At 48.4% G+C, this 22,870-nt stretch overlaps 2 protein-coding genes across 6 annotated transcripts in view; one reads left to right on the forward strand and one right to left on the reverse strand.

Annotated features, from left to right (window-relative positions):
- LOC128845399 (anterior gradient protein 3-like) overlaps nt 1–12,345 on the reverse strand; it is a 31,373-nt gene extending 19,028 nt beyond the window's left edge. Inside the window, exon 1 of one of the 2 annotated variants that reach the window (XM_054044078.1) lies at nt 12,312–12,345. The gene's annotated coding sequence lies outside the window, so the exon portion shown is untranslated. The remainder of the gene's footprint in view (nt 1–12,311) is intronic. The other variant, XM_054044077.1, reaches the window with a different exon arrangement.
- Nucleotides 12,152–22,870, forward strand: part of TRAF3IP1 (TRAF3 interacting protein 1) — a 119,904-nt gene continuing 109,185 nt past the window's right edge. For all 4 annotated transcript variants that reach the window (XM_054044076.1, XM_054044073.1, XM_054044075.1 and 1 more), the window contains exons 1-3: nt 12,152–12,332; nt 16,178–16,246; nt 17,160–17,321. In XM_054044076.1, the coding sequence (XP_053900051.1) occupies nt 12,210–12,332; nt 16,178–16,246; nt 17,160–17,321 (354 nt within the window). In that variant the 5' untranslated portion in view covers nt 12,152–12,209. The remainder of the gene's footprint in view (nt 12,333–16,177; nt 16,247–17,159; nt 17,322–22,870) is intronic.

The raw sequence follows: 22,870 nt of genomic DNA on the forward strand, positions 1-22,870 counted from the left end.
ATTGTCGGGTTGGAGGGAGGTTACTAGTGGAGTGCCTCAAGGTTCGGTTTTGGGACCCATCTTATTTAATCTATTTATAACTGACCTCGGGACCGATTGCAAGAGTGGGCTGATAAAGTTTGCGGATGATACGAAGGTGGGAGGAGTTGCAAACTCGGAGGAGGATAGGGATACTCTGCAGGGAGACTTGAATGAGCTTGTGAATTGGAGTATCAGAAATAGGATGAAATTTAATAGTAAAAAGTGTAAGGTGATGCACTTGGGGACGAATAATAACAATTTTAGTTACAAGATGGGGACGCATTGGTTAGAAGTAACGGAAGAGGAGAAGGACCTAGGGGTCCTTGTGGACCGCAGGATGACTATGAGTCGGCAATGTGACGTGGCGGTGAAAAAAGCCAATGCGGTCTTGGGATGTATTAGGCGAGGTATATGTAGTAGAGATAGGGAGGTCCTGCTTCCGTTGTATAAGGCGCTGGTGAGACCTCATTTGGAGTACTGTGTGCAGTTCTGGTCTCCCATGTTTAAAAAAGATGAACTCAAACTGGAACGGGTGCAGAGAAGGGCGACTAAGATGATCAGAGGAATGGAAAACCTGTCGTATGAAAAGAGATTAGAGGAGCTTGGGTTGTTTAGTCTGACAAAGCGAAGGCTGAGGGGGGATATGATTGCTATCTTTAAATATATCAGAGGGGTTAATACAAGGGAGGGAGAGGAATTATTCCAGTTTAGTACTAATGTGGACACGAGAACGAATGGATACAAACTGGCCGGGGGGAAGTTTAGGCTTGAAATTAGACGAAGGTTTCTGACCATCAGAGGGGTGAAATATTGGAACGGCCTTCCGAGGGAAACGGTGGGGGCAACGGACCTGTCTGGTTTTAAGATTAAGTTGGATAAGTTTATGGAGGGAATGGTTTAATGATAAAACATAGTAGCCAAGGAAAACCAAGCAATGGTACATGAACAGCATAATGGCCAACAAGGATCAGGCTAGAGACTCTTGCCTATATGCTCGGGGTATTACTGATCGCCATATTTGGGGTCGGGAAGGAATTTTCCTCCAGGGTAGATTGGCTGAGCCTCTGGAGGTTTTTCGCCTTCCTCCGCAGCATGGGTCAGGGATCACTAGCAGGAGGGTCTCAGCCGATTGAAGTCACTAAAACACAGGATTGGGGACTTCAACGGTAGAGTCCAGGGAAGGGTCTTGCGGCCTGCAGCATGCAGGGGGTCAGACCAGATGATCATAATGGTCCCTTCTGACCTTAATGTCTATGAGTCTATGAGTATTCAGAGTGTCACAGCTAAATACAAGGTGGAACAGATTGTAAAGCATAAAGAGTTAACACATGTTGCAAGAGACCATTCAGGGTTTCAAAAAGCATGCGGTGTACCTCATCCAGTGCACTAAATGCCCCAATAACAATTATGTGGGTGAAACCAGACAGTCACTATGCTCTCGAATGAACTCACACAGAAAAATGATGAAAGACAAAAACACCTTATTACCCGTGGGTGAACGCTTTTCACAAAACGATCACTCCATATCTGACTTTTTAATCCTCATTCCTCAAAGGAAACCTGCATAATGCCTTCAAAAGATGAGCCAAGGAACTTGAATTTATAACTTGGCTGGACACTAAAAATAATCAACTCAGTAAAAACACCGGATTTATGGTTCATTACAACAATCTGTAACCCACTAACCCTCCTTAGTCCTGTGACTGCAGAGGCATTAACTGCCTACGTCAGATTGAATGGTCTCTTGCAACATGTGTTAGCTCATGTTTAACAATCTTTTCCACCTTGTATTTAGCTGTGACACTCTCAGTACATTTCCCAGAACTGATGAAGAGCTCTGTGTAAACTCGAAAGCTTGTCTCTTCCACCAGGAGAAGTTGGTCCAATAAAAGATATTACCTTGCCCACCTTGTCTCTCAATGGAAAGAGAGCAGATTCAGAGAATGGCAGTAGCTGGAGGCTTGTTGTAACTTGTTCCTTCACTAGACACAATGGGAACCGCTTCTCCTGATTGTGCAAGCTGGTTTGTTTCATCTATACCCATTAGTTACAAAGTCCATTTTATTTGATTCAATAGAATAAAACAAACAAGATTTTCTATTAACATTCAATGGTGTATACGTGTTACAATATGAAGGCTGGTTATCATAGTTTGGGTCTTATTCAAAGCAACCAAACACAGATAAGCCAGCCAGATTTGTACTAGGGATCAGACCAGTCCCTCTAATCAATAGCTTGAGCAGATAAACATAAAACAGAAATAAAATGCTTTAAAATGTTTGGTTCAGAAATTGAATGTAAGTGATCAAAAGGAACAGGAAGTGTTTATCCTGGAAACCAGAAAGCCGTACACTTCTAAGCATTATCTCTGAACACAGTGTATTTGCTACCATAGTATTTTAAGGTGTGTTTGCGGGGTGACTAATTAGGAGCTTTCATATCTGAAAAACAACCCATACAGACACCTCAATCTCTTTCTTGTTTTCCACCTAGAGCAAAACAGAGGCAATAGCTTTTTTTTTATCACGCTTGGGGGAGAAGAGGAGGGAAAAATCAGCTTTGCCTATAAGTGGAATAAGACAAAGAAGCAGTTGTGGTTCTGGGACACGTTTCACTAGCCAGATCATTGCTGGGTGCAGCAGCTGAGAAATGGAGCCATTGTGGAGCTGAAATCCTACAGGAACTGCCAGAGCCAGAAAATAAAAAAAATAGCATCAAAGCAGTGTGGATAAATCTCTAATTTCCATGTAGGTCTCATGATAGATATGGAAGGTCACTTCTGATGATGCTAATTAAGCATTGTGGGCCAGATCCTCAGCTGGTGTATGCAGGTCCATTGAATCTGGTCCCTTCTTTAAATACAAAAGCTAGTTTTAAACTGTACTTACAACTGCTTGTAGCATCCATTCACTGAAATGCTTACAACTGCTTGTAGCATCCATTCACTGAAATGCTTACAACTAAATCACTTCTTCTTTCTAGCTGACTTGCTGCAATGTGTTTTATCCTAATCCATATGGGCCAGATTTTCAAATGTGCTTGGCCCTTGATAGCTTATTGTTTTCATCCAGGTTGCTGAGCACTTCATTTGAAGTGCTCAAATTGGAGCAGAACAGCCACTGGTATTTATGGCTATTTCTACACTGCAGCTGGGTGCGAGCCGCCAAATCCAGGTACACAGATTCAAGCTAGCGGGGCTCGAGCTAGCACACTAACAATAGTAGTGTGGACACTGTGGCTCAGGCTTTCAAGACTAGGGGCAATGGAGAGAAAGCAGCCTTAATTAACCGGTAGAGAAGACTGGAAATATAGAGCGTTTTCTCCCTGGAAACCTTAAACTGTCTTTGAAATTAAAAGCTTAAATGAAAATAAGCATTTAGGGTCTGGCCTCTCAACGACTGAAAGTTTGATAAAGCAAAGCCTCGGGCAGGATCTGCTAAACAAATACATTGTGTATGTGCAGAGCCAAAATATATGTTGTTTAAAATAACTGACTAAAGTCCAAGTTCCACACTGAGTAGCAGTTCATAGAATCATAGAATATCAGGGTTGGAAGGGACCTCAGGACGTCATCTAGTCCAACCCCTGCTCAAAGCAGGACCAACTCCAACTAAATCATCCTAGCCAAGGCTTTGTCAAGCTGGGCCTTAAAAACCTCTAAGGAAGGAGATTCCACTGCCTCCCTAGATAACCCATTCCAGTGCTTCACCACCCTCCTAGTGAAATAGTGTTTCCTAATATCCAACCTAGACCTCCCGCACTGCAACTTGAGACCATTGCTCCTTGTTCTGTCATCTGCCACCACTGAGAACAGCCTAGTTCTATCCTCTTTGGAACCCCCCTTCAGGTAGTTGAAGGCTGCTATCAAATCCCCCCTCACTCTTCTCTTCTGCAGACTACATAAGCCCAGTTCCCTCAGCTTCTCCTCATGTGCCCCAGCCCCCAATCAGTTTCGTTGCCCTCTGCTGGACTCTCTCCAATTTGTCCACGTCCTTTCTGTAGTGTGGGCCCCAAAACTGGACACAGTAGTCCAGCTGTGGCCTCGTCAGTGCTGAGCAGAGGTGAATAATCACTTCCCTCGATCTGCTGGCAATGCTCCTACTAATGCAGCCCAATATGCCGCTGGCCTTCTTGGCAACAACGGCACACTGTTGACTCATATCCGGCTTCTTGTCCATAGTAATCCCTTTTCTGCCGGTTAGCCAGTCGGCCCCCAGCCTGTAGCAGTGCACGAGATTCTTCCATCCTAAGTGCAGGACTCTGCACTTGTCCTTGTTGAACCTCATCTGATTTCTTTTGGCCCAATCCTCCAATTTGTCTAGGTCACTCTGAACCATATACCTACCCTCCAGCATATCTACCTCTCCCCCCATCTTAGTGTCATCTGCGAACTTGCTGAGGGTGCAATCCATCCCATCATCCAGATCATTAATGAAGATGTTGAACAAAACCGGCTCCAGGATTGACCCCTGGGGCACTCCGCTTGATACTGGCTGCCAACTAGACATTGAGCCGTTGATCACTACCCGTTGAGCCTGACGATCTAGCCAGCTTTCTATCCACCTTATAGTCCATTCATCCAGCCCATACTTCTTTAATTTGCTGGCAAGAATTCTGTGGGAGACCGTACAAAAGCTTTGCTAAAGTCAAGGTATATCATGTCCACTGCTTTCCCCATTTCCGCAGAGCCAGTTATCTCATCATAGAAGGCAATCAGGTTGGTCAGGCATGACTTGCCCTTGGTGAATCCATGTTGACTGGTCCTGATCACCTTCCTCTCCTCCAAGTGCTTCAAAATGGATTCCTTGAGGACCTGCTACATGATTTTTCCAGGGATTGAGGCGAGGCTGTAGTTCCCCAGATTCTCCTTCTTCCCTTTTTAAAAGATGGGCACTATATTTGCCTTTTTCCAATTGTCTGGGATCTCCCCCGATTGCCATGAGTTTTCAAAGATAATGGCCAATGGCTCTGCAATCACCTCATCCAACTCCCTCAGCACCCTTGGATGCATTGCATCCAGCCCCATGGACTTGTGCTCGTCCAGCTTTTCTAAATAGTCCCTAACCTGTTCTTTCACCACTGAGGGCTGCTCACCTCCTCCCCACACTGTGCTGCCTAGTGTAGCAGGCTGGGAGCTGACCTTGTCTGTGAAGACCGAGGCAAAAAAAGCATTGAGTACTTCAGCTTTTTCCACATCATCTGTCACTAGGTTGCCTCCCCCATTCAGTAAGGGTCCCAGACTTTCCCTTACCACCTTCTTGCTGTTAACATACCAGTAGAAACCCTACTTGTTACCTTTCACGTCCCTTGCTAGCTGCAACTCCAATTGTGCTTTGGCCTTCCTGATTACACCTCTGCATGCTCGAGCAATATTTTTATACTCCTCCCTAGTCATCTGTCCAAGTTTCCACTTCTTTTAAGATTCCTTTTTGTGTTTAAGCTCACTGAAAATTTCTCTGTTAAGCCAAGCTGGTCACCTGCCATATTTGCTATTCTTTCTGCACATCGGGATGATCTGTTCCTGCACCCTCAGTAAGGCTTCTTTAAAATAGTTGTGTGCATCCATGTTCTATGGGAAGATTTTGGCCCTTGAGGACTAATAATTATTTTTAAAACATTGAATATAAGGGGTGGAAAGTTCAAAATAATGTTCCAAGAAAGTCTGTTCCCTAGGACATGGCAATTCTTTCCTAGTTCTAAGTTTTCTGGTTACTTCTCTTGATTTTGACTTGCATTGTGTGGTTCTTTCAAAGGCAAATGATTTTTAATGTAAGCTTTTTAAAAATTCCACATTGTAGGGTTTTCTGAAACCCTACAGTGTATTGTGCACAGCTGTAAGCTGCTTGTTTTCGGGTTTTCAATATATGCTGTAAACAGAATGCTCCACTGTTAGTGTTTGGGGAACAGTGTTGCACCGGCAGCTCATCCTCAGCTGATTATCCACCATGACCCCCACATCTTTTCCAGAGTCACTACTTCCCAGGATAGAGGCCCCCGCCCTTCTGGCCTACATTCTTTGTTCCTAGACATATCTGTTTAGCCATATTAAAATGCATGTGTCTGCTTGTGCCCAGCTTAGCAAACAATCCAGATTACTCTGGATCAGTGACCTGTCCTCTTCATTATTTACCCCTCCCCCAATTGTTGTGTTCTGTTTCCACATCCAGAAAATGTCTCTTTTCTCCATTGGGTGCTCCCAGAAATTGAATGGAAATACTTCACTCAGCTCTCTACCCCACCAATAAGAGCTCTCTAGCCTTCATATTTCTCCCCTTTTCACAGATCCCACCTCTGACACCACATCACATGTTCCCACCTTAATATGGTGGGATTGAATGGAGCTCCCAACCAGCGGCACTTCTAGCCATAGGCCCCAAAAAGGAAATAGAGACCAAGTCCAAGCCTCAAGTCTTCTCTGCATCATTGCTCCAGGACACGGCCTTCAATTCCAAGTGCTTCTCTTTGGGTCCAAAGGGATTTACATTGTTTTTGTGGCTTGTTAGCCTCTGACTCTCCAGCTAAACCAACCCACCCTTTCTCAGGGTACCACCTCCCATCCAAATAAACACTAAAGTTCACATTTAACAGAACCCCTGAAGACTCTCCCTCCCAGTCCTTCTCAGGCATTGCAAACTCTCCATGGAGAGCCAGTGGCAGAAGTCCAAATAAACCAGACAGTTCCAAAATAAACACAGTTCCTCCTCCCCAGTTTCTTCTTCCCACTCTTCTGGATTCCTGTGAGACTCCTTCCAAAGTCCTTGGATGTAGGAAACTGTCAGCACCTCCTACTCTTCCCAGGCGCCTGAGGTCCTCTGAGGCAGAGTTGGTCTGGGAATCTCATCAGTTTCAGATTGTTTCAAACTGAGAAAAAAGAGACAAACTACTTCCCTCCAAGCTCTTTGTGCTGAAGTACCTGCTTTCATGAGCTCAGCAGCAAACTCTCCTGCTGCTTGGCACCTTCCCTTGCCTGAACTAATGTGAATTTGTCATCCTCCCACCTCCTATTTTTGCTCCTGAAGCAGATTCTGAGAATCCTGTTCAGTCACATTCTTACTCAGCCTCTCCATTACCCCGCAGCACTTGAATTTGAGTATGTCTGAGGGAATACTGTAGTTTTGGAAAGGAAAGTTGAGAGGGATTAGTGAACCTGTAACAATTCCTACTTTATTGCTGCTCAAGGGTGTTCTTTAGCAGAGCAGCTGAGCTGGGAGGTTGGGCTGATAAAGGTGTATGCAGTCATAATGCACCACAAGAAACCTGATTTTTCATAGGCATATCAAAATTTTAATTCCAAACATTAGTGGCAGTGTGAGTAAAAAGGACCAGGTCTTCTTTAGGACACACATGCGACAGCTGCAGTGGGGCATGCCTTGAACTGGCAGGGGGGAATTGTAGAGTTGGAAGGGCTGTGATGAGAGTAGCAACGGGGCAGGTGTAACCCCTGCACAGCCAGAGGGAATGGTGTGGTGCATGGTGGGATGTTCACACCTGACTTCATGACAGTGCTGGGATTTTGGTTCCTCTTTTCTTTCCCCTTAGGGCTTTGTTCTGGCTCCTATGGGGAGAGTGCAAATGGGCTCAGGGATTGCTCCAAAGACTTTTGAAGAGTCTAGATCTTCCTGCAACAGAAGTTGCTGGGCTTTGTGTCTCTTTGCCATCTCTGGGGGTCGGAGCCAGGGTTTGGGGTCAGTCTCTGGGAAGCCATATGTGCTGGGATCAGACTTTCCCAGAATGGGAAATCCCAAGGCTTTACCAGTCTCTGTCATGCAGGATCCACACAGACCACAGAGCTCCCAGCCTCTCATTAAGTCACCAGCCTAGTGGGAACTGCAGGAAACCACTGAGAGGCCTGCTGGAATGGGAGCCAGACCAGCTTGGGTCCTCAGGGAGAGAGGGCTTGGGGGAGTCCCTTGTATAGGGGTGGCACAGCAGGCAGGGGCTGGGCCCACAGGAACCTTAGTGTTTGTACCATTGTGGTGAGATCAAAGGTGGGAGGGTTTTGCTCTGCTGGTTTTAGGGGCTTATGGGTGAGGAAAACTGTACTGTGGTTTCACATAGGGTGACCAGGTGTCCAGTTTTTGACCGGAACACCTGGTTGAAAAGGGACCCTGGCTGCTCTGGTCAGCACTGCCATCCAGGCTGTTAAAAGTCCAGTTGGCGGTGCTGTGGTGCTAAGGCAGGCTAGTCCCTACCTGTCCTGGCACTGCGGCCAACAGGTCCGGTTCCAAGCCGGGGGGGAGGCGGGGGCATGGGGCTCCATGTGCTGCCCCCGCCCCGAGCACCGGCTCCGCACTCCCATTGGCCAGGAACCAGCCAACAGGAGCTGAGGCAGGAAGCAGTGCCTGCGGGCGAGAGTGGCGCGTGGAGCTCTCTAGCCCTCCCCACCTAGGACCTGGACCTGCTGGCTGTTTCTAGACGCATACAGCATGGTGCCAGGACAGGCAGGCAGCCTGCCGTAGCCCGCCGCTGGCTGGCAGCTGCCCAAGGTAAGTCCATGCCCCAACCCCCAGCCCTGAGCCCCCACAAACCCAGAGCCCCTCCTGCACCCCAAGCCCCTCATCCCCAGCACCATCCCAGAGCCTACACCGCTAGCCCAGAGCCTGTACCCCTGCCCAAGCCCAGAGGCCCCTCCCACATCCTGAACCCCTCATCCCTGGCCCCACTCCAGAGCCCTCACCCAGTCTTGTACCCCAACCCCCTGCCTCAACCCACACCCCAGTCTTGCACTCTGAATTCCTTGGCCCCACCCCCCCAGCCTGGAGCCCCCTCCTGCACCCCAAACCCTCATCCCCAGTCCCACTCCAGAGTCTGCACCCCCAGCCAGAACCCTCACCCCCTCTGCACCCCAAACCCCTCATCCCCAGCCCCACCCCAGAACCTGCAACCCCAGCTGGAACCCTCACCCCCTTCCACACCCCAACCTCCTGCCCCAGCCTGGAACCCCCTTCAGCATCCTGAACCCCTCATTTCTACCCCACCCCATTGCCAGTTAGCACCCTCACCCCCTTCCTGCACCCCAAACCCCTGCCCCAGCCCAGGGAAAGTGAGTGAGGGTGGGGGAGAATGAGCCACTGAGGGAGGGGGAATGTAGTGAGCAGGGGCGGGGCCTCAGGAAGGGGTGGGGCTAAGATGTTTGGTTTTGTGCAATTAGAATATTGGCAACAGCAAAGCTAGGGTTACCATATTTCAGCAAGCAAAAAAGAGGACGGGAGGAGCCCCGCCCTAGCCCCGCCCCCCCAGAACCCCCAACCCTCCCCCCGTTCCTTGTCCCCTGACTGCCCCCTCCTGGGACCCCTGCCCCTAACTGCCCCCCAGGACTCCACTCCCTATCTAAGCCTCCCTGCCTCTTGTCCCCTGACTGCCCCAACCCTTATCCACACCCCCACCCCCAGACAGACCCCTGGGACTCCCACGCCCCATCCAACCACTCCCCACCCCCTGACAGCCCCCCCCCGAACTCCCAACCCATCTAAACCCCTCTGCTCCCTGTCCCCTGACTGCTCCGATCCCTCTCCGCACTCCTGCCCCCTGACAGTCCCCCCCAGAACTCCCAACCCATCTAAACCTCTCTGCTCCCTGTCCCCTGACTGCTCCGATCCCTCTCCCCACTCCTGCCCCCTGACAGCCCCCCCCCAGAACTCCCAGCTCCCCACCCCCCTGCTCCTTGTCCCCTGACTGCCCCTTCCTGGGACCCCTGCTCCTAACTGCCCTCCAGAACCCCACCCCTAAGCCTCCCTGTTCCTTGTCCCCTAACTGCCCCCTCCTAAGACCCCCCCCAACGGCCCCCCAGGACCCTACCCCCTACCTGTACCCTGACTGCCCAAAACTTTCTCCACCCCCCCCCAAAAGCCCCCCCCCCATTTCTTGACTGCCCCCTCCAGAACCTTCCTGCCCCCGGTCCCCCTTACCCTGCTGCTCAGAACAGGGTGTTGGGCTCTGTGCGAGCCGAGCCGGACACGTGGCTGCGCTTCCCAGCACAACAAAACCCGGTCCCTGGCCCTGCACAACAAAACCCGGTCCCTGGCCCTGCACAGTGCTGCCGGACCGGGTTGCAGGAGAGGCCAACTCAGAATGCAGGGCGGCTCCGGCTCCTCTACAGCTGCTCAGGAATCCAGCCCGGGATTTTTCTGCAGCCCTCCCAGCCGCTCGCTCTGCTCTGCCGGGGGAGGGGGAAATCCCGGACATTGTGAATGCTTTACAAATTCCCCCCGGACGCTATTTTTAGCGCGAAAAGGAGGACATGTCCGGGTAAATCCGGACGAATGGTAACCCTAGCAAAGCAAGCAGTTGCTTGGGGCGGCAAATTTGCATGGGCGCAAGAATCCAGCATGGGAGGTGAGAGCCAACAGGAAGCCCTGGGAGCTGTAGTTCCCTGGTTAGCTCCCTGCCTATAGAGCCAGCCCTGGAGCAGAGAAAGAACTACATTTCCCAGCATTCCCTCGGCCACAATTAACAGGAAAGGGAAGGGGAAGGAGTGTGGAACTGAAACCTCATGCTGCAGCTTGCTGTGAATGGTAGGGACAGAGCCAGCTCTAGGTTTTTTGCTGTCCCGCACTCCAGTGTTGCCACAGCCCTGGATTCTCCCCTGCCCACACCCCCTGCTGCCCCAGCTCTGGCCCCCACCTGCATCCCCCTGCTGCCCCAGCCCTGTGCTCTCCCCCCACCTGCATCTCCTGCTGCCCCAGCTCTGGCTCCCACCTGCACCCCCCTGCTGCCCCAGCCCTGGCCCCCACCTACACCCCCCTGCTGCCCCAGCCCTGTGTTCTCTCCCCACCCGCATCTCCTGCCATGCCAGCCCTGGGCTCTTCTCCCCCCCCCACACCTGCATCCCCTGCCGCCCCAGCTCTGGCCCTCACTGCACCCCCCTGCTGCCCCAGTCCTGGGCTCTTCTCCCCCCCCCCACACCTGCACCCCCTGCCATCCCAGCTCTGGCCCCCACCTGCACCTCCTGCCGCCCCAGCCCTGGGCTCTTCCCTGCCCCCCACACCTCTTGCTGCCCCAGCCCTGGGCTCTCCCCCAAAGAAAGAATTGGGTGGACTAAATGGACAGTGCACCTCTCTATCTGAAGTTTAGCAAGGAAGGTACGTGGATCCCACTAGAATTTAAAATGAAATGTAAGGGAGGGGAGGCTCTGGACCTGGGCAGCTTTAGATACAGTACCAGGCACGTAGGAGGATTTACACTTCTGAGCCATGGAAGCAGAAATTGACTTTTCCTTTCCAGATTTAGCTAATATTCAGAAAGGGAATCTAGCACCTGCCTTCCAGATTTGAACACCCCAAAATTCAGGAGTGCTCAAGCTCAAATTGGGCAGCTGTTACTTAATTTCTCCCAAATCAAATATACTGATCCACTGTAACTTGCTGTAGAAAAAGTAGAATAAATTGAGCAAGAAATGCTTCCCAGTGGTTATTAGAACTGGAATTGCTATTTTCAACAGCCATTGCTGTTTTTTTTTTTTTTTAGTTTTGGTTTTATTTGTTTAAAAGGAAGACAGTGATATTGCATTGGCAAATTCCCCATAGAATCAAATAATGGATCAAAAGAATAATAAAGGCACCTCAACTTTTCCTCATTTGTGTAGGACAGTCTTATAATATGCATCCAGATATCCTTCAATCACACAAGCTGAAAATTGTTCCACTTTACTGCAGTTCTGTAACCATATGGGAGCCAATCCTGTCTGTGTTCTGTGCACATCCAAAATTCCTGCTGAATGACCTGCCCTGGGAGTGAGTTACCCGTGACCCAGGGCTGGGGCGGCAGGAGGGTGCAGTTGGTGTGTGGGGAGACAGAGAGCACAGGCCTGGCGGGGGGCAGCCAAAAAATGTTTTGCTTGGGGCAGCAAAAAACCTAGAGCCGGCCCTGATTGGTAACCCTAGTTTCACATCTCCCCATTTGTATCCCGCACCCCTACTGGCACCATCCTGCCCTATTAGTGCCTCTCTGCCCCCCCTTGGAGCCCGGATCGGGCCCTGCTCGCCCCCGGAACGGAGGGGCGGGCCCGCTGTAAGAGCGGGGGAATTCGCTGGGGGCGGGTCCCACACAGGGCTGTTCCGGCCTGTTGCTAGGACCGCGATGTGGGTAGTAACAGCTGTCTCGGCAGCTGCGCCTGCGCAGTCGAGGGCGACGCGCGGCATACCGGGAGGGGTCGGAGCCCGAGCCGGCCCGGCCGGTGCTGAGGGGCCATGAACGGGGCCGTGGTGCGGCGCACGCAGGAGTCGCTGGGGCGGGTGATCCGTAAACCGCCCCTCACTGACCGGCTACTCAGCAAGCCCCCCTTCCGCTACCTGCACGACGTGATCGGCGAGGTGAGGCGCGGGGGGGCGGTTCCGGGCTCAGCCCCCGGGAGGCGGCGGCGGCACTGGGCTCCGCGTCACCCCGTTGCTAGGCGCCGCGGCGCGGAGATCCCCGTGAGCCCCCGAGTGTGCGCTGCCCCGACCCCGTCTCCCCTACCTGCACCCTCAGCCCCGGCGCAGGGCCGCGGGCGCCCGGGCATGGTGGGAGGGCCTGGGAAGCCTCCTGGCCCAAAGCCGGGGGCAGGCGCTGGGAATAGGGGCGGATCGGAGCTGCCCCCTCCCCGGCACAGTTCTGCAAGCTGCTGCCTTGAGTCTGGCTCCAGGCTGCTGAGGCCGAGCATGGGGCGTGTAACTAGAGCCCGGCCCCCTGGGGGGCAGCGTCGGCCTGGGGAGAGTGGTGAGCCCTATAACTGAGGGGAGGCCTCCTTACCTGGTGGCTAGAGCAAGGGCGGCTCCGGGGTTAGTTCCGGTACTTCCACTGGCCTGCAGTGTGGCCATTGGCCAGTCACCTAGGCCTGGTCTAAGACACCTAAACTTAAGGCAACCCGGTTACATCGCTCAGGGCTGCGAACGATTTCACACCCTGTGCAGTGTAGTTAGGGCGACCTAACCCCTGCTGTGGACTCAACTAGGTTGACAGAAGAATTGTAGCTATCTACCTGCTTGGGGGGGGGAGGGGGGAGTTGTTACAGCAAGGAGAAACCCCTTCCGTCCCTGCAGTAAGTATCTATGCCATGTTTTTGCCTTCCTTTTCTCATGTGTGGGGGCAAGAGTTTTTGCCCATCTTCATCAAACTTATTAACAGCTGTGGATGAAAGATGATGCCAAAGTAGAAAGTATTTTTGGTCTTTAGAATCCCAGTTGATCTTTAGTACTACAGGAGATGCTTGTTTGCAGCAAACCTTGTAAGAGCAACCCCTGCTTATGACAAGTTTCAGAGTAACAGCCGTGTTAGTCTGTATCCGCAAAAAGAAGAACAGGAGTACTTGTGGCACCTTAGAGACTAACAAATTTATTAGAGCATAAGCTTTCGTGGACTACAGCCCACTTCTTCGGATGCATATAGAATGGAACATATAATGAGGAGATATATATACACACATACAGAGAGCATAAACAGGTGGGAGTTGTCTTACCAACTCTGAGAGGCCAATTAATTAAGAGAAAGAAAAAAAAAAAAAAAAAAAAAAAAAAAACTTTTGAAGTGATAATCAAGCTAGCCGAGTACAGACAGTGTGATAAGAAGTGTGAGTATTTCCATCCCACCATCAACCTCAGCCTAGATCAGTCCACACAAGCGGTCCATTTCCTGGACACTACTGTGCTAATAAGCGATGGTCACATCAATACCACCCTATACCGGAAACCTACTGACCGCTACACTTACCTACATGCCTCCAGCTTCCATCCAGGACACACCACACGATCCATTGTCTACAGCCAAGCTCTAAGATATAACCGCATTTGCTCCAATCCCTCGGATAGAGACAAGCACCTACAAGATCTCTATCAAGCATTCTTAAAACTACAATACCCACCTGCTGAAGTGAAAAAACAGATTGACAGAGCCAGACGAGTACCCAGAAGTCACCTCCTACAAGACAGGCCCAACAAAGAAAATAACAGAACACCACTAGCTGTCACCTTCAGCCCCCAACTAAAACCTCTCCAGCGCATCATCAGAGATCTACAACCTATCCTGAAAGATGATCCTTTACTCTCACAGATCTTGGGAGACAGACCTGTCCTCGCTTACAGACAACCCCCCAACCTAAAGCAAATACTCACCAGCAACCACACATCACTGAACAAAACCACTAACCCAGGAACCTATCCTTGTAACAAACCCCGATGCCAACTCTGTCCACATATCTATTCAAGTGACATCATCATAGGACCTAATCACATCAGCCATACCATCAGGGGCTCGTTCACCTGCACATCTACCAATGTGATCTATGCCATCATGTGCCAGCAATGCCCCTCTGCCATGTACATTGGCCAAACCGGACAGTCTCTACGCAAAAGAATTAATGGACACAAATCTGACATCAGGAATCAAAATACTCAAAAACCAGTGGGAGAACACTTTAACCTGTCTGGTCATTCAGTGACAGACCTGCGGGTGGCTATATTACAACAGAAAAACTTCAAAAACAGACTCCAAAGAGAGACTACAGAGCTAGAATTGATATGCAAACTAGACACAATCAACTCCGGTTTGAATAAGGACTGGGAATGGCTGAGCCATTACAAACGTTGACTATCTCCCCTTGTAAGTACTCTTACACTTCTTATCACACTGTCTGTACTCGGCTAGCTTGATTATCACTTCAAAAGTTTTTTTTTTTTTTTTTTTCTCTTAATTAATTGGCCTCTCAGAGTTGGTAAGACAACTCCCACCTGTTTATGCTCTCTGTATGTGTGTATATATATCTCCTCATTATATGTTCCATTCTATATGCATCCGAAGAAGTGGGCTGTAGTCCACGAAAGCTTATGCTCTAATAAATTTGTTAGTCTCTAAGGTGCCACAAGTACCCCTGCTTATGAGTAAGGCTGCGGGTTTGTCATGGAAGTCACGGATTAGGTGGCTTCTGCAGTGGCCCTAGGGTGACCAGACAGCAAGTGTGAAAAATCGGGACGGGGGGTGGGGGGTAATAGGATCCTATATAAGAAAAAGACCCAAAAATCAGGACTGTCCCTATAAAATCGGGACGTCTGGTCACCCTAAGTGGCCCGTGTGGCTGGCCCAGGGGCTACCTGAGGGGCTTGGGCAGCCCCTGGGCCAGCCACACCGGCTGCTGCTGGGGCAGTCTCGGGCCCCCTTGCCCCTCCCTATCCCCTTCCCAGCAGCAGCAGAAGTTTGGGTGCGTGCGTGTGGGATGGGGTTCGGCACGTGGAGCTAGGAGCTGAGGGAGGGATATGTCACCGTTTCTGGGGAGCTGTGAGGAGCTGGATAGGGAGCCTGCCAGCCCCACCAACCCCAGCACCAGAGGGGGTCTCAGGCCATGTGCTGCACCCCACCCAGCATCCACGGTGCCCCCTCGGCTCCCCTCCCCTGCTCCGAGCACCCCGGCGCCCCTGAGCCGCCTCCCCACCCGATTTGGTCAGGGATGTATAGTAGAAGTCACGGACAGATTACTGGCCGTGAATTTTTGTTTACTGCCTGTGACCTGTCCATGACTTTTACTAAAAATACGTGTGACTAAAACGTAGCCTTACTTATGAGCAACTTTCTCCTGGGAACATTTCCCTACTGTGAATTGTCTGCACTCTCGGCAACAGCAACAGCTGCTTAGGAGCAACATAGCAAAAGGCACCGACGTGTTGCTACTAATGAACGTCTACTATATTATTTTCTGACAAATTTAATAGAAGGAGGTAAGCACTCCTACAAACTGGAAGATGTTCACAGAGCTTATGCTTGTTTACCTTCCTTGAAAGAAAAATGGATTACTTACTAGAAAATTTGAAATTCTCTGAACTCATAGTCTGTGCATGTCTATAAAGAAATCAACCACCAACAAGTTAGGCATCAACAGAATAAATCAAGACTGTAGTTAAAGCATAGAGCCTTGTGGGTGCATGAACCTTCATTTCCTATTTAAAAACAAAAAGGGGGATGCACGAATCTTCAGTACTGCTCAGATGTAATAATTGACAAGATTTTAAATGGCTTATTGAAACACATTACAGAAGTGATCATTGCAATACAGAAGATCTTTAAAACTGCCCCCAAAATAATTCAGCATGAAATAGTATCTCTCCAAATGATTGCAGGAAGCTCATGAGAGGTTTTTTCAAAAGCTTTCAAGTATTTTTTAGTAATTTACTGCGTTTCCTTTGCTTTGAAGGTAATTAGAGTGACTGGTTTTATGAATGGGCTTTACACAGATTTTGAGATGAAATCTGATAATGTTAAGGTGGGTATGAAATTTCCTTATTTCGTGTAGGAATTCTTTATAACTTGTCACCAGGTACCGTGACTTATTCATGTGTCACTGAATTCTATTTACTGTGACAAACCTACACTCTTCTAAAGTTATGTTGTCAAGGACTGCTTTTTTTAAAGTATTGTGGTGATGTTTGTATTGTGGGTAGTGCCCAGTCACTGATCAAAACTCCACTGTGCCAGGCACTGTACAGATACAAAACAAAATTGTTTGAAAGATACTTATCTGTTTTTTTAATTAATCTGTTTAAAATGTAGCTCAAGAAAATAGAACTCAGTGTCCGCACATCTTATAACGTACGTGAGATGAACAATGATTTGCAGTGTTGCTGTCGCTGTGTTGGTCCCAGGATAAGAGAGACAAGTAGTATCTTTTATTGGACCAGCTTCTGTTGGTGGAAGGCACAAGCTTTTGAGCTTCCTCAGGTCAAGGAGAAGGTAACTAGAGTGTCCAGGCTAAACTGCCCTCTTAATTTTAAGCAATCTCCTACAATACGTGTGAACCTTTTATGCTTAACAATCTGCCCCACTTTGTTAGCCGTGATACTCTGTTTACTTTCTCCAGACCTGAGGAAGAGCTCTGTGAAGCTCAAAAGCTTCTTCCTTCCAACAAGTGAAGTTGGTCTCATAAAATTTATTACTTCACCCACCTGGTCTCTCTCATAAAAAGTGATTGCAATGTAAAAAAAAATTAGAAGTCATATTTTAATTTTAATTTTGGATTACAACAACTACCCATTATCAAATGCTTATTTCTAAAACAAAAATGCTTTGTAATAATAATGGATAATTTCATGTAGGAAAGTTTCTGTAAATATGCTATAAATCAGAGGTGAAATAGACTTTTAATAATGTATAGCATTAATTCCCCCCTCCCCCCCCAGGATAAAGATGCCAAAATCAGCTTTCTCCAGAAGGCAATTGATGTTGTCATAATGGTAACAGGGGAGCCATTGTCAGTGAAGCCGGCACGTATTGTAGCTGGACATGAACCTGAAAGAACGAATGAGTTTCTCCAAGCAATTGGAAAATGCTGTCTCAATAAGGTATGATCATACTGTCAGTGATTTACATGAATGGTTCCCAACCTTTTCAGTCCTGTGGGTGTCTCTTGTTAAACATAACCAATATGTGATTCATAGACTTCACGACCAGAAAGGACCGTCCTGGTCATCTAGTCCAGGGGTGGTCAAACTGTGACTCATGAGCCACATCCAGCTCTTTTACAGTTAAAGTGAGGCTCCTGGAGCCCCTCACAACCCCCCATTCTTCGCCTACCAGACTGTGTTTGTGGGGGGGGCTCAGGGCTTCTGCCCTGTGGCAGGGTGGTGGGGCTAGGGCTTCTGCCAGAGATGACTGATGCCTGCTGAGAGTGGGGGCACACAATTTAAAGATTGCCCCCCCCAACAGCTTGAGTCATACCCCCCCAGGCACACCCCCTCTCTTCCCCTCCTTGAAGTGGCTCTCCCTGCAACTCTCAGCTGTTGGCCGCTGCCTCTACCCAAGGCGCAGCTCCCAGTTTGCTGCTGGCTCCAGTAGTTACCATGTAGGGCGGGGCCAGCGGCACCATGTGGCTGAGCGGGGCCAGCAACCCCTGGCAAAAATTGTCGGGGAAGCATGTGACCCCATGTGTCCCCCTCCCACATTGCCTCTGGCTTCTGCCCAGTGGGGTGGGGTGGGGAGGTCTCAGGGCTTCAGCCCTGTGGGAGGCGCCTGCCAGGGCTTCAGCCCCATAGGGTGTACGTGCCATGGCTCAGGGCTTCAGCAGGAGTGGGATAGGGCTGAGGCCCCGAGACCCCCTTCCCTGCAGGGCGGAAGCCCCAAGCCCCAGCAGGTGCCTCCCATGGGGCTGAAGCCCTGAGCCCCAGCAGGCACTCCCCAGCTCTCGAACTTCTGAAGATTGTCGTATGTGGGTTGGAAGTTCAGGAAGTTTGGCCACCCCTGATCTAGTCTGACCTCCTGCACAGCACAGGCCAGGGAATCTCACCCACTCACTTCTGTAAAAGACCCTTAACCTCTGGCTGTGTTACTGATATCCTCAAATCATTGTTTAAAGACTTAAAAATACAGAGAATCCACCATTTACCCTAGTTCAAACCAGCCAGTGACCCATGCTGCAGAGGAAGGCGAAAAAAACCCGGGTCTCTGCCAATCTGCCCTGGGAGAAAATTCATTCCCAACCCCAAATATGACAATCAGTTAGAGACCCTGAGCATGTTGGTGAGACCCACCAACCAGACTCCTGGAAAGAATTATCTGTAGTAATTCAGATCCCTCTCTATCTAGTGTTCCATCTATGGCTGTAGGAGATAAATGCTAATAGCAGTCGTGGATGGGCCACATGCCATTGTAGGCAATCTCATCATACCGTCCCCCTCCATAAACTTATCAAGCTCCGTCTTGAAACAAATTGTTTTTTGCCCCCCACTATTTCCCTTGGAAGGCTGTCCCAGAACTTCACTCCTCTGATGGTTAGAAACCTTCGTATAATTTCAAGCCTAAACTTGTTGGCGGCCAGTTTATATCTATTTGTTCTTATCTCAGCATTGTCCTTTGACTTAAATAACTCCTCTCCCTCCCTGGTTTTTATCTCTCTGATGTATTTATAGAGAGCAATCATATCTCCCCTCAGCCTTCGTTTGGTTAGGGTATACAAATCCAAGGTCCTTAAGTCTCCTCTCGTAAGGTAGGTTTTCCATTCCTCGAATCATCCTAGTAGACCTTCTCTGCACCTGTTCCAGTTTGAATTCATCTTTCTTAAACATGGGAGACCAGAATTGCACACAGTATTCCAAAAGAGGTCTCACCAATGCCTTGTGTAATGACAATAACACTTCTCTATCTCTACTGGAAATACCCCACCAAGTGCATTAGCCTTTTTCACAGCTGCATCATATTGGCAGCTCATAGTTGTCCTGTAATAGACCAAGGTGTATTAGTCATTCTTCTCTTCTGTTGCTTCCAACTGATAAATCCTTAGCTTATAGCAAAAATTCTTGTTATTAGTCCCTAAGTGTATGACCTTTCACTTTGTACTATTAAATTTCATCCCATTTCTATTAATCCAGTTTTCACGGTCCTCCAGATCTTCTTGTCTGATATTCCAGTCCTCCTCTCTATTGCCAATACCTCCCAACTTTGTGTCATCTGCAGATTTTATTAGCACACTCCTACTTGTGCCAAGGTCATTAATAAAAATGTTAAATAAGATTGGTCCCAAGACCGATCCCTGAGGAACTATACTAGTAACCTCCCTCCAGTCTGACCATTCATCTTTCAGGATGACTGGTTGTAGTCTCCTTTTAACCAGTTCGATTCCTGTATTAATCCCTAATTTAACTAATTTCTCACGTGGAACTGTATCAATGCCTTACTGAATTCAGGTAGATTAGATCTACTCCATTTCCTTTGTCTAGAGAATCGCTTATCTTCTCAAAGAAAGAGATCAGGTTGGTCTGGCATGGTCAACCTTTTGTAAAACCATGTTGTATTTTATCCCAATTACCACTTACCTGTATGCCCTTAACTACTTTCTCTTTCAAAATTTGTTCTAAGATCTTGCATACAATTGAGGTCAAACTAATGGTTTGTAGTTTCCTGCATTGCCTTTTTCCCCTTTCTTAAATATAGGTACTGTACTAGAAATTGTTCAGTCATAGCATCCGACCCCCGAGTTTATGGATTCATTAAAAATCCTTGCTATTGGGCTTGAAATTTCATGTGCCAGTTCCTTTAATAATCTTGGATGGAGATTATCCAGGCCCCCTGGATTTGGTCCCGTTAAGATGTTTGAATTTGACTTCTACCTCGGATATGGTGATTTCTACTTCCATATCCTAGTTTCCATTACTGATCCTGCCACTGTCCCCAAGCTCCTCATTGCTCTTACCAAAAACTGAGGCAAATTATTCATTTAGGTGTTGGGCCATTCCTAGATTAGCTGTCATCTCCACCCCATCCTCACTGGTTAGCAGTCGCACTTCTTCTTTCCTTGTTTTCTTTTTCTTTATATAGCTAAAACCTTTTACTCTTGGGTTTTAATTTCCCTTGCCAGTTCCAACTCTGCTTGGCTTTTGGCAATTTTTACTTTTCCCCCTACACTTTCTGACTTCCAAGAGATATTTTTCCTTGCTGATCCATCCCTTCTATTCCTTATAGGCAGGTGGTCTGCTTTCTCTTAATAACCGGTTTGAGATGCTTGGCCCTCAGTTTGGTCTGCAACTAGGAATGTCAAGTGATTAAAAAAATTAATCGCAATTAATCGTGTGATTAAACAATAGAATACCATTTATTTTAAATATTTTTGGATGCTTACTACATTTTCTAATATATTAATTTCAATTACAACATGGAATACAATTTGTACAGTGCTTACTTTATATTTATATTTTATTACAAATATTTGCACTGGAAAAAGTAAAAAAAAATTGTATTTTGCAATTCACCTCATACAAGTACTGTAGTACAATCTCTTTACCATGAAAGTTGAATTTACAAATGTAGAATTATGTACAAAAAAACCTTTTATTTTTGAATGCTATGTAGAACTTTAGAGCCTACAAGTCCACTCAGTCCTACTTCTTGGTCAGCCAATCGCTCAGAAAAACAAGGTTGGTTACAATTTGCAGGAGGTAATGCTGCTTGCTTCTTGTTTACAATGTCACCTGAAAGTAAGAACAGGCATTCGCATGCCACTGTTGTAGCAGGCGTTGCAAGATATTTACGTGCCAGATACACTAAAGAGTCATATGTCCCTTCATTCTTCGACCACAATTCCAGAGGTCATGCTTCCATGCTGATGATGGGTTCTGCTTGATGATCCAAAGCAGTTCAGACTGACACATTTTCATTTTCATCTTGAGAGTCAGATGCCACCAGCAGAAGGTTGATTTTCTTTTTTTGGTGTTTTGGGTTCTGTAGTTTCTGCATCAGAGTGGTGCTCTTTTAAGATTTCTAAAAGCGTGCTCCACACCTCGTCCCTCTCAGATTTTGGACAGCACTTCAGATTCTTAAACCTTGGGTTATGTGCTGTAGTTATTTTTAGAAATCTCACATTGGTACCTTCTTTGCGTCTTCTCAAATCTGCTGTGAAGGTGTTCTTAAAATGAACATGTGCTGGGTCATCATCTGAGACTGCTATAACATGAAATATATGCAGAATGTGAGTAAAACAGAGCAGGAGACATACAATTCCCCCCCCCCAAGGAGTATAGTCGCAAATTTAATTGATGCATTATTTTTTTAACGAGCATGATCAGCATAGAAGCATGTCCTCTGGAATGGTGGCTGAAGGATGGAAGGGGCATATGAATATTTGTTTAGCATACCTGGCATGTAAATACCTTGCAGTGCCTGCTTTCAGGTGACATTGTAAATAAGAATCAGGCAGCATTATCTCCCATCAATGTAAACAAACTTGTTTGTCTTAGCGATTGGCAGAATAAGAAGTAGGACTAAGTGGCCTTGTAGGCGCTAAGGTTTTACACTGTTTTATTTTTGAGTACAGTTATGTAACCAAAAAAAATCTGCATTTGTAAGTTACACTTTCACGATAAAGAGATTGCACTTCAGTACTTGTATGAGGTGAATTGAAAAATACTATTTCTTTTGTTTATCATTTTTACAGTGCATATATTTGTAATAAAAAATAATAATATAAAGTGAGCACTGTGCACTTTGTATTCTGTGTGGTCATTGAAATCAATATTGAAAATGTAGAAAAACATCCAAAAATATTTAATACATTTCAATTGGTATTCTATTGTTATAAGTGTGATTAATCACGATTAATTTTTTTGAGTTAATCGCGTGAGTTAACTGTGACGAATTGACAGCCCTATCTGCAACCCTTCCTATGATTTTTTTCCCCCCATTGCTCAGGAGGCAGCCCCAGCACCTTCGGCCCGGCCCCAAGCCCCGCAACCCCGGCCGGAGCGCAGCCCGATTCCTGGGCTCTTTAAAGCTGGCCCTGGTCAGGGGACAGGGAGGGGGTGTTGGATGGGTCAGGAGTTGGGGGGGGGGGGCTGTCAGGGGGGCAAGGGTGTGGAGAGGGGTTGGGACAGTCAGGGACAGGGAGCGGGGGGGTTAGATGGGTCTGGGGTTCTGGGGGGGCTGTCAGGGGGCAGGGGTGTGGAGAGGGGTTGAGGCAGGCAGGTAGCAGAGGGGGTTGGATGGGTCAGGAGTTCTGGGGGTCGTGTTGGGCAGGGAGCAGTTGGATAGGGCATGGGAGTCCCCGGGGGTCTGTCTGGGGGCAGGGGTGGGAATATGGGGTGGGAGTGTCGGGGCAGTCAGGGGACAGGTAGGGTCGTAGGGCATTCTCAGGAGGGGGGCAGTCAGGGGACAAGAAGCAGGGGGGCTTAGATAAGCGGTGGGGTCCCAGGAGGGGGCAGTTAGTGGCAGGGGTCCCAGGAGGGGGCAGTCAGGGGACAAGGAGTGGGGGGGTTGGGGATTCTGAGGGGGGCAATCAGGGGGTGGGAAGTGGGAGGGAGTGGATGGGGGTGGGGCCAGGGGCGGGGCTAGAGCGGGGCTCCCCCTCCCCCCCAGTGTCCTCTTTTTTGGTTGTAGAAATATGGTAACCCTACTGCAGACTATGTAG

The sequence above is a fragment of the Malaclemys terrapin genome, chromosome 11 (assembly GCF_027887155.1).
Source record: "Malaclemys terrapin pileata isolate rMalTer1 chromosome 11, rMalTer1.hap1, whole genome shotgun sequence".
In the NCBI taxonomy this organism is placed as follows: Eukaryota; Metazoa; Chordata; order Testudines; family Emydidae; genus Malaclemys; species Malaclemys terrapin.